Raw genomic sequence first — 11,337 nt, forward strand, 5'->3', positions numbered from 1 at the left:
GCTCAGTTTATTTTCTGCTTAGTGCTCACTTAGTGTCTCTAATAAGCCAGGGAGTGAGCATAACAGATAGACACTGTGTGACAGGTACCTGCAAGGTGTCTGGAAACAGCCAGACTGGATGTGGCACAGGCACAGTCCAGTCAAGAAGCTGAGTTTTGCAGCTAATATTCTCTGTGTCTCCTTGCCGCCTTTTGTTTTGGAAGCAAATGGCCCTCTAACTGCATTGAATTGCCCGGCTACCTTGCACAGCCAGGATCTAATTACCTCTGGAGCTGGGAGCCCTGTCTCCAAGCGGCACCGAGGCTTTTGTTTTTAATGACTTGCTCCGCCACGTTCAGAGTGTGACAATGTAGGGGAGCCTGCCAGGACTGGCTGCTGGTGCCACCGTGCTCGTACTGCGACGGCTGCGAAAGTTAATAGGAGTTGGGATGTCTTGGGCCAAGCATCTGTGGCACAGCCCTGGGTCGAAAACAGAATAAATGGGTCTAGTAATGAGCACAGCTCTCTGCCGTGTCCTGGGGAGCGAGCTGGATCGCGTCCTTCCCTATCGTGATGCTCTGGCGGAGGGAAAGCGTGGCCAAATCCAGCCATGCAGCCCCAGCCAGCAGGAAGGCAGCCCCCAAAAAGAGTGAGGAGTGATGCAGAATGGAGCACAGCCAGATTCTTGCTTCCCTTCCCGTGCCACAAGCTATCTCCGTCCTCCTGTTAATGTTTACAAGGCAGGTCCGGCATCGTCGCAGTCTGTCCAAAGACCATATCCCTCTCCGGCTCTCCCTGGGATCCTTCTCCCCGGGGCAGGGCCGTGGGACAGTTGCAGGGAGGAGAAACCCAGCTCCCCGCTGCCTCCGTAACACTATCGGCCCCGCTCTCCCTCCAGCCATCTCCGGCTCCGCTTCCCACTCGCAGGCGCAGGTACGCCGGGGTGAGCTCCTGGGACCTCGCCAGCACGCTGCCGCCCCGGGCATCTCCGCTTACAGGCGGCTCCTGCCAGGCGGAGGGGGGGGGAAAGGTATTTTTAGGGCTGTTGATCTGACACCAGCTGAATTTCCTCTCCTGTGAGGTTGGGGTTCGGGGAGAGGGCAGGAGAGGAAGCCGCAGGGCGAGCTCTTACTTTGGTTCGTTTGCTGTGTTTAATTGGACCAAGGTCATTCCCTACCACTTTTATCTGTGGCAGATATTTTCTTGCCTCTTACCAGCTCATGTTTACAGTTTTACCCCCAGATGATAGTTACCCAGCAGCTAAAATCTTTGTTTATTAACAATGCACCAAGAAGCATCTATATTGTTAGAGCTCTGCTCACAGGTTGTTTGGTGGTGTTTTTTTTTAAAACTGCTGCTGTTATATATGGGGAAAAAGCACCTTTCCACAGATTAGCAAAAAGAGAGGCCAAACATGGCAGTTTATGCATCTGTTGGCCTTGAGATATGAAGCTGCCCTATAAATAAGAGCGTATTATTAGGTTGGTCCTTGCTGTCCTGAGCCACAGGGTACACGGTGCCCATATGCCCCAGCCACCCTCTGTGCTGGGAATGTTCGGTGCATTGGGACAACTGTCTTCAAGACAGACCTGCTGCGGAGACGCTGGAGCGCTTCAGCATCCCCAAAGGGCAGCAGGTCCGCCTGCAGCATGGCAGGCTTTCTCCCTTGTGCTTAATTTGGGAACAGGAGGGACTGCTGGCTGCCCTTCAGGTCTTTGGGTTGGCATTACTGGCACACCAAGACCCCCATAATCCCAAAATGGCCAAGTCTGGCCAAACAACCTGGGTGATGCCAAACCTCTGGCTTCTTGGGCAGCCTCGGGGCTTGCCCCCAGCAGGCCATGCATGATGGAAGGAGACAAATTTGGGGGGAACCACACAGATCCTGATTTTTTCTGGGCTCCCAAGGAGGAGGACATCAGTGTCCTGATGGCTTGTTGGTAAGGGACTCATTATTATCATGGGTGAGGGATGAGTTTGACCCTTAAGTCTCTGGTTCCTGATGGAAAAGGGTCCTGAGCCATGAGCGTGAACTCACGGGGGCACGAATGTAGGCAGGTCTTTCCCCTTCAAGAGGGATAGCAACCCCTGAGAAAACAGGAAGGAGCAAGGCTGGGAAAGAGAGGTGTGTGTTTTAGGGGATATGGGGACTGCATACACCTCCCCAGAGGAAAGAGGGTCTGCTCTTGAAGGCCGTTTGCGTTTTCCTGCTGGGAGAAGCAGACCCAACCGTGGTGGATAGGCTTGTTTGGGTGAGGGACACCCCGAAAACAACCCTGGAGAGGAGATAAACCTCACAGGAGGTTTGCCCGCACTGTGTGGGCTGGGAAATCTGCTGGGACCTTCCCCTTCAGCAGCTTACCTCAGTCCTGCCCTCCTGCGCCGCTCCCCTTACCTCTCCTTCCCTGCAGATGAGTAATGCCACGCGTGCCTTGCCTTCTTCCACGGCACCCGGCACCCTGGGACCCGGCATGGTGGCCAGGCTGGCCTCAGCCTCGCCATCCCCGGCCCTTACCCTGCTCACGGCTGCCCACAACGATTCCCAGGACGACCATCAGCTTTTCCTGACCACGACGGCAGCGCAGGTCATCTCCGGCATCTTTGTGTGGTCGGCGCTCATCGTCACCTTCCACCAGGTACGGGCTGGAGTGGGGACGGGGCTCAGCGCTGGGGTTGACGCAAGGGCAAAACTATTGATTGCCCCCAAGTTCATGGCAAATCACTTGGCTCCGGATAAGTATTTCCTCCTGTTGCTGCCCAGAGGAGCTATCTCCAGGGTCGGGAGCCTGGTGCTGGCAGCTCGGGAGGTTGGACTTTGCCCGCACGCTCCCCGAATGGCTGCCAGAGCCAGGAGAGACTGCAGGGCATTGGCACTGCCCGGAGGCAACACCCAGTGGGGTTTCTCATCTGCCACCCTGGGGTCTGTGTCTTTGGGGCGCACGCCACCGGCTGCCTTGAAACATACTGCCAGTGGGCATGTTTTTGGGTGCTGCACAGATCCGTGCTGCTGAAGGTAGCCCTGGGGCAAGCTGGTGCCTCCGAGCACTGGGATGGGGCTGCACAGGGGCTGGCACGGAGGAGGACACCCTCCTTGCACAGCCCCGGGGAAGGGACCCGATTTCCACATGTTTTTGTGGAAGGGATTGCTCCAGGGACTGGGATGGAGCCTGTCTCACGTGTCTGTTCGCTGCGATGGGTCTGTGGTGGAAAGCCGGAGGTGCTCTCGCCCCCAGGAGGAGGGCTGACATGGGATGAGCCTCCTGCAGCCCTGTGGGCTGGGGCTACTTCTGGTTCCCCTCCTGACCGGTGGTAGCCACAGCTCTTGCACACCTGGTACTTTGCAGATCTACACACACCTGAGGAATTACACTGTCCCCAAGGAGCAGCGCTACATCATCCGCATCCTCTTCATCGTGCCCATCTATGCCTTCGACTCCTGGCTCAGCCTCCTCCTCCTCGGCAGCCACCAGTACTACGTCTACTTCGACTCGGTGCGCGACTGCTACGAAGGTGAGCGCAGCCTCTCCTTGGCAGGGAGGCTGATGGCAAAGCAGGGCTCTCGTCTCGCTGACCTGTGTCTCTGGAGCGTCCTGGATTGCACAAAGTGGCAAATCTCCATCTCTCTCATTTCCCACTGTCCCTTCCTCCGTGCAGAGGTTTTCCCCTTCCTTCTCCATCGGGAGCAGGTAGGGGATGCCCCACGGGCAGACACGAGCTGGTGCCTTTCTGATGCCTGGCTGTAGGGTCAGAGAGACCCCAGCTTCATGTTCCTGGGGAAAGAGGTTTTCTGGCTGCCTTTGGGGTAGAAATGCAGCTTCTCTAAAGCGGAAGGTAGATGTACCGAAGAAACTGGGGAGTTGGGCTGTTTTGAGGTGCAGGGGAACCTTGTCAGGGTTGAGGTTGCTCTTCCACCTTGTTGCTCTCCCCCTGGGGACTGGAGGGATGTGGGCACGCGTATTACTTCGGGTTTGGAGTATATGAAAAATAAGTGATGGGGATGACCAAGAAAACTGTTCAGGACCTGCTCCTTGCTGGCCACCAGCCACTTGTGCTGCTCCTTAACAATTCTGAGGTCCTTCCATGCAGATGGTCCCTGGCCTTTGCACTCCTGCCTGGGTTTGTCTGGGTGTGCACGGGGGCTGGCTCCGCGAGCACTGCTGGGATGTCCGACTGCTGCCACGTGCACGCACGCACTGTGTGTGCACGGAGGGGCTGCTGCGTCTGCAACGAACCCTGCGCACGTGGTGCGGTGCGTCTGACTCTGCTTGGAAGTCAGATGGATTTGACCTGCTGCTCCCCTCGCTGGGCTCCCACCCACCAGTGTCCCAAATCCCTATGCAGTGCTGAGGTGGATGAGAAAACACCAAAGCAGGAAGGAACGTAAAATGTAACAACCGCCTCTCGAATCTCCATCATCCCTGCTGATCGTGTCTGCCCTTGCCTTGCCAGCTTTCGTGATTTATAGCTTCCTGAGCCTGTGCTTTGAGTACCTCGGAGGGGAAAGCACCATCATGACAGAGATCCGAGGGAAACCCATTGTGTAAGTCCCAGCATCCCACAAGATCCTTGGCCCTCCACCCGCTTTCCCCATCCAGCAGCCCCAACGACGTCTCCTCGGCTTCTGCTTCCAGGTCCAGCTGCTTTTATGGGACCTGCTGCCTTCAGGGTATGTCCTACTCCATCGGGTTTCTGCGCTTCTGCAAGCAGGTGGGTACCCGATGGGGCGCATCAGCTCCGCTCCCCTCCAACGAGGGCTCTCCGGGCGGCCCTGCAGAGAGGACTCTGCTTCACTGCTCTCCCCAGATGCTCTTTTTATTTGTTTTTTTTTCCTCTGAGGGAGGCAGCTCACCCAGCTTGCCGGCACCTGGCCAGCAGCAGGGCGGCACGCTCGCTGTCCTTGCCTCTGACTCACTGCTGAGTCAGGGTCTCCTCCCACTGCAGAGCTGAGATTGCCATCTCTGTCCAGTCCCAGGTTAGACTGGACGGCTCTCTAACTCTCCAGGGCTGTGCTGCAGGCTGAATCCCGGCACCGCTCTGCCCCCAAGCCACCTGGTCCCCCACCTCAGAGTGGCTACGGTGCCTTTCAGGAGCTGCCTTTCGGCAGCCCTGCTCTCTCCCGTCTGTAAACCTTGAGCTGGTTCCTATTTCACCCCACAGTGTTGGTCCCTCCTGTGATGGAGAACTGCTCTTTCCCAGGAGGAGAGGGGCTGGGGTGGCAGGAGCTGCAGGGAGGGTGGTGGGATGTCCCTGCTGCCCAGGGTGCACCATGTCTCTCCCCTGTGCAGGCTACGCTGCAGTTCTGCATCGTGAAACCCCTCATGGCGATTGTCACCATCGTCCTGCAGGCGTTCGGGAAGTACCGCGATGGGGACTTCAAGTGAGGATGCTGGGTTGGGCTGGGGAGGGTGAAGGGGACAGGATGGGTCCCTGCTCCATCACAAGGGACAGGGTGTCCTCACAGCCCACCCCCCCCAGGGAGCTGCTCCACAGGTAGTGAGAGCACAGGGAGCCCAAAGCACCTGGGAACAGAGGCTCTGCCCCCAAATAATAAAGGGACGAAACTCCTGTGAGCCATAGTAGGAGATCCCACCAGGAGGAAAAGCTGAGTGGCCCCCTGCTCCCCCCTTTCTCCCTGCCTCTCCTTCCCCTCCTGGGCTGTGCTCTCCCCTGTGGCAAAGTCACACACTTCTCCCCCACCATTTCTTCCTTCCTTGCCTCCAGTTGTACTTGCTTCGTTTCCCGCAGCCCAGGACAGCAGCTCTCTCTCTCCCCACAGCGTCCAAAGCGGCTACCTCTACATCACCATCATCTACAACTTCTCCGTCAGCCTGGCGCTTTACGCCCTCTTCCTCTTCTACTTCGCCACCATGGACCTGCTGCGCCCATTTGAGCCGGTCCTCAAGTTCATCACCATCAAGGCAGTCATCTTCCTCTCCTTCTGGCAAGGTGGGTCCTACCACGGACGCCCAGCGCTTCTCCCGTAGCTCCACCTGACCGAGGGACACAGGACCAGAGCTGATCCCTATTCCTTCCCCTGTACAGGGACACTGCTTGCAATCCTGGAGAAATGTGGGGTGATCCCTGAAGTTCAAATCATCGATGGGAAGGAAGTGGGAGCTGGGACAGTGGCTGCTGGCTACCAGAACTTCATCATCTGCATTGAGATGCTCTTTGCTTCCATTGCCCTGCGCTATGCATTCACCTGCCAGGTGTACAGAGAAAAGAAAGAAAACTCAACAGGTAACTTCCTCTCTTCTTCCTTCCCTCATCAGTGAATAAGGAAAGAGGAGACACCCCCTTACAGCATTACCAATGGGATGCTAAAAGCCACCAGAGGAGTGCTCCATGAGTTCCTTCTCCCTCTTCCCTCATGGTATCCATGAGCCACAGCAAGTAGATGGGAAAAGACACCTTGGTGTGGACGGGCAGAATTAGGGGATTATGGTATTACGGCACATGCTGCTGGAGAGGTTCCATCCTCTTTGAAACATGGAGCTGGGGTTGCCTTTCTTCTCCTTGGTGCTCGCTACCACAAGGTGACGTGGCCCAAGATGAGGCCCTGATCTTGAATTTCTAAGAAAAATTGTCGCTCCAGTCTTGGAGCGCTTGGGCTCATTGACTGATGTCCCACCACCCTCCCGCTCTCCCTGTTTTTCAGCAAACCTTGCCCCAATGCAGAGCATCTCAAGTGGGCTGAAGGAGACCATAAGCCCCCAGGACATCGTGCAGGACGCGATCCACAACTTCTCGCCCGCGTACCAGCAGTACACCCAGCAGTCAATGCAGGAGGCAGAGCACAAAGCACCGGGGAAGAACGGGCCCACGGCCTCCAGGGTGGAGGGACCGAGCAGCAGAAAGAGCAAAAACATCGAGAAGAGAGTGCTGATCCTGTCAGATGAGGAGCTGTAGGAGACATCAGAGGGGACAGTGACACTGGAGAGGTTTAAACCCATGCAAATGGGAGCTGTCTCGAGCCTGAGACAACCTGGTCTAATCAGAGTACCGAGAAGCCAGGAATTCTACCCCAAAAGCCAGTCTTTCGAAGGGAAGATGCAATAACCCAGGGAAAGGTTAAATCGAATAGTGCCAGCTTCTGCTGTCCCATCTCTACCGGTGTTAGGGACTGGGCTGCCTTTGCTGCTGAGACTAAGCAGCCCTGTGTCGCGGTCTGGGCTTTGCCTCCCCGCTGCTGGGGTTTTGATGCCAGCCCCGTCTGTGCCCATGCCGGGGGATGCCAGGCAGGGAGAGGAGCCGGGCTGCAGGATGGATCAGCCACCCTCGCCCTCCTCTTTCCTCCGAGCAGTACTGAGGCCTGAAAGAAATGCTTTTCTCAGCACAGTTCTGCTCTAGTTTCTCCCGATTTGAGTAAAAAATGATCTCCAAGGGCCCCGTGGAGAAAACCAGCCCAGGAAGGTGACTTCACTTCACCTCAAAACCCGGTAAGAGTTGGAAGACGTCATTCCTTATTTTTACATCTTTTCCCCTCTCCTTCTCCCAGAAAAGCCTACGCAGTTGTGCAGAAGACCTTTACCAGGGAGGAAGAGTAAGTCATCCTCTTCTCCCTCCAGATGGGGATGCAGCTGTCTGAGTAACTCCCGTGGGAGCAGCGGCAGGACCTCACTCGGGGCTAACCCGTGGCCTCGCAGCTGCATTTCTGAGAGCGGCTGGTGACAGAAGCACTTGTTTATGTCTAAACCAGCTTATCTCTGAACGGATCAGAAGTTAAAAGAGATTCCAGCTTCCTTATCAGAGTCTTCATTAGGGAACCAGACTGTGACTGGTGGTGGTAGGAATGCGCTTACTGGGAACTGTCTGTTCCTCCTAACCCTTCGCTATTTACCGTCCCTGGGCTTTGCCCAACCTGTGGGAAGGCAGGCGGGAGCTGAGCCCGGCCGGGTGACAGTGGTGGGGATGGAGAGATACTGGGGACGGTGGTGGGGATGGAGAGATACTGGGGGATGCTGCTGCTCAGGGCAGGACAGCTGGCGGGGGAAGATGGAGGATTCTCCCCGTATCAGTGATGGAGAGCAAGCATCCTTCTGTTAAACTTTCTCTCTGGGTTTTTTTTCCCCCAATTTTTAGTCCAATTTCTATTCCTTTGTTAATCAGATGATCCCTGGGAACTTAGGCACTGGCTGGGCTATTGTTTGGGGGTGGGAGCTGGGTAGTGAAAGGATGAAGGCAAGTCTACAGCCTCAGATTTGCAGTCACATGGCAAACAAACCAACGGGTAAGGCTTAGAGACATTTTACATGCAACCCCTACTGTTTTGGGTTTTTTTCCCCTGCTCTTAAGCTGCAAAATGTAAATCACAACATGAAATTATTTTATTTATGAATTTTTTTCTAATAAACAGCAATTTCTACCACAGAGTGAGCAAGTGTTTTCACTTAGGTCAGCAAGCAAAGCCCATGATGTGCCTGTTCTTGCTCTAATGCCAATGCTCTTAAGCTCAGTGTCCTCCCTGCCCCTCAATGCTGGCCCAGCAGAAATACCTGCACATGCAGCATCCTGCATATTTTGGCATTCCCACAGGATTTGTGCTTATCTTTTTCACTCCACAAGGAGGGTGTGTGTCCCCTGCTTCCTCTCCTTGCACTGCACCTCTTCCAACCCTTGCCTAAGCTGTGGATGCAGCAGTTCAGAGCTGCTGGATCTGCTTTAGACAAGCTAAGCCCAGACTCCAGCACCGACAAGACAACCTCTATTTATTACTATTGGAGAAATCTTATCATGCTGGAAGCCTGGACTCCACATGAGCAGCCTATAGCTAGAGCCAGTCTTGCGAGTCCCTCTGCTCTGAAGCACCACTGCTCATACCTGCTCAGCCGGTGAGACCACCGCCACTTTTCCTGCGACGAGGTCCATAAACAAGAGCCACATGCTCTGTGCATCCAGGCGTCCATCCAGGGTCCTGCACATCCCGGGAGCAGGACCCTCCCGCCTGCAAAGTGCAGCCTCAGTGCTCAGGGATGAGGCTGCTTGGCTTTGTAACACAGCCGGCACTGAAGCAGGGACATCTCTCAGCTGAACGTCTTGGTCTTCACCCCTCTGGGAGAGGGCCAGCCACAGCTGCAGGAACAGAGGCTGCTCTGGCTCCCGGGGTGAGGACAGACTGCAAAGGTGATGATGGCACAGCTGTCGGCACGCTCGCGGCCACCGAGATAAAGACTTGCACAAGAACACAGCAAGAAGCGGAGTTGTACTTCATTGCACAAATGATCGACTCTGGTGCATAATGGGCTGCATTCATTGCTCTTGCCAGCAGGTGCAATTCCCACTGCAGACAATAACATTTGCCTATTTATGTCAAGCCCTGATTACTGTATTATATGTAAAACAGGTCTTTCTTGCAAGCAAAACAAGGTGTGGGGGGGGAAAGTCAGCTGTGACTCATCGAAGTCAGCAGTGTGATACCAGCCTGAAGGAGCCGTGCTGGGCTGGACACCAGCTGGCTGCTGCACCGTGCAACAGCAGGCAACGCTCCTCTCTCCAGCAGGCGCGAGAGTGGCCTCCTGGTCGTCCTTTTTTCTTGGAGAAGGGAGAAAGGCAAGAGCTCGCAGCTCAGGCTGGGTGCTGTCACAGCCCTCAAACCGTTTCGCTGTCAAAACGCATCCGCGGGGAACAGAAATATCGGCGGCGTTGCAGGCTGAACGCGTTCCCCAGCAGACACGGTCCTGTGCTCCTCTGCTAATGCGTCTCCTCCACCTCTTCAACAAGGACGCGGGGAAAGCTGGCGGCGAGCACACGGGTGACCTACACGGGAGCCCGGCTGTGCCTGGAGCCACGCCAGCAGGCAGCTTGGGAGGAACAAGCTTTTCTCGCTGCCAGCAGCAGGCTCCGGTGGTCGGCAGATTTGTTTTCCAGTTGTCGCTCGTCCTCGGGCTTTCCCCAAGGACGAGGCTTGGGCTGCGGCTATCGGTTCTCCTGGTGCTTTTTGAGCTTGGGTCAGGCAGGTTTACGCCCTGCTCGTGGCGGGGAAGGAAGGTGGCCGCTAGCACCGCAGCAAAGCCAGCACTCTCACGCACGGCTGTTTGCCACGCAGCGCCCAGTCGGAAGCAGAGATTTCTTTTTTTTGGGTGCCTGCACCTACCTGCGAGTCCCCGGGCCCAGCTGCTAACAGGCAGCAAACTGCCAGACCTGCATCGGAGAGCAGGATTTGTGCTCTAGCAGCCCTGTTCACAGAGACTCTTCTCCCCACAGTTCTAGGACTTTCTCCTCCCCTAAGCATGGTGAAGGTTGAGTTTCCTTTTGCTGCTGAACCTCCACCTGCCTCATTCCTGATGCCCTTCTCCTCCTTCACTAATAATGCTCCTCCATCCCTCCAACAGACACAACTGGCCCATCTCCCTCTCTTTTCCCCTCCGCTGTCACCAGCTCCTCGCTGCCATCTCTCCAGGCAGGAGCTGAAGCAGCCGATGATGACTTTCTTGCTCAGCACAGTGACTGCAATCCCTCCCCAGGCTTCACCCACATCCCTGCTCAGCCAAGCCTGCCTGGCCCCACCTCTGGCACCTAATGACCATCCATTACCTGCTGACACACAAAGCCTTTTCAGCCCTGCTTCTCTCCACTTTGCCCTACCTCTAATTCCAACTTTGGCCAACGCACCCGTCTGCCTCCAACCTATTGCCTCAACCCAGCACAGGCCAAGCATTTTCCGCCTTCGGCTGTCCCCTAAAGAAAATCAACCCCTTGGAATAGGGGATTAAAGCTACCATGACCCCTAGGAGCTCGCTAGCAGAAGGTACCACCTCTTTAAAGCCCAAACAGGGAAAAACAGAAAGATGAAAAAGTGATGCAAGGGGTTAAAGCAGTTTATTCACAAGCAGTCGCATAGGAAAGCGGTGAAGGGATATTTATTTCACAACCCAACGGAGGAGATGGGAGCATCTCTCTCCAGCACTGCGACCTGTCTCACAGCAGAGGGTCTCCAAGCCAAGAGCAGCCTTGCGCAGCCGGCTCTCAGCATCACGACTGCAGGCAGGTGCCTGCTGAGCTATCGGTCCCCACTTGTACTACCAGAAATACCCACGGATTGATTATACACAAAGGTGCAGCCTGGGTTAGAACAGATAGACACGGTCTGAGCACGGGATCTACCAGACCAGCAGCGTGGACAAGAGCTAGCCCTTGAGAATCTTCCAAATACACCAAGGAAGCACCACGACACGGCTGGGAGATGGGCGAGCTAGCTACGCCAGCCTGGGTAAGTTGTTTGCAAAAGCCCGAGCAGCCGTCACACTCGCCTTCGCCCAGCCTGCCTCCTAAAAACACATCGCTCACCGGCAGCGCCGCAGCCAGATGTATGCTGCACCAGGGACGGGCAGGCAAAAAAAAAAAAAAAAAACCCAAGGA

General features: G+C 55.7%; 1 protein-coding gene across 1 annotated transcript; it reads left to right on the plus strand.

Moving 5' to 3' along the window:
* Window positions 1-628: 628 nt before the first annotated feature.
* TMEM184A (transmembrane protein 184A) lies at window positions 629-8,280 on the plus strand. The gene is given in 10 exon segments (XM_075058394.1): window positions 629-762; window positions 764-922; window positions 2,391-2,615; window positions 3,324-3,489; window positions 4,429-4,519; window positions 4,611-4,686; window positions 5,265-5,356; window positions 5,756-5,925; window positions 6,022-6,219; window positions 6,638-8,280. Coding segments are annotated over 10 exon segments (1,545 nt in total). The 5' UTR covers window positions 629-645; the 3' UTR covers window positions 6,889-8,280.
* The last annotated feature ends 3,057 nt before the right edge of the window (window positions 8,281-11,337 follow it).

Source organism: Buteo buteo, chromosome 27 (assembly GCF_964188355.1).
Source record: "Buteo buteo chromosome 27, bButBut1.hap1.1, whole genome shotgun sequence".
NCBI lineage: Eukaryota > Metazoa > Chordata > Aves > Accipitriformes > Accipitridae > Buteo > Buteo buteo.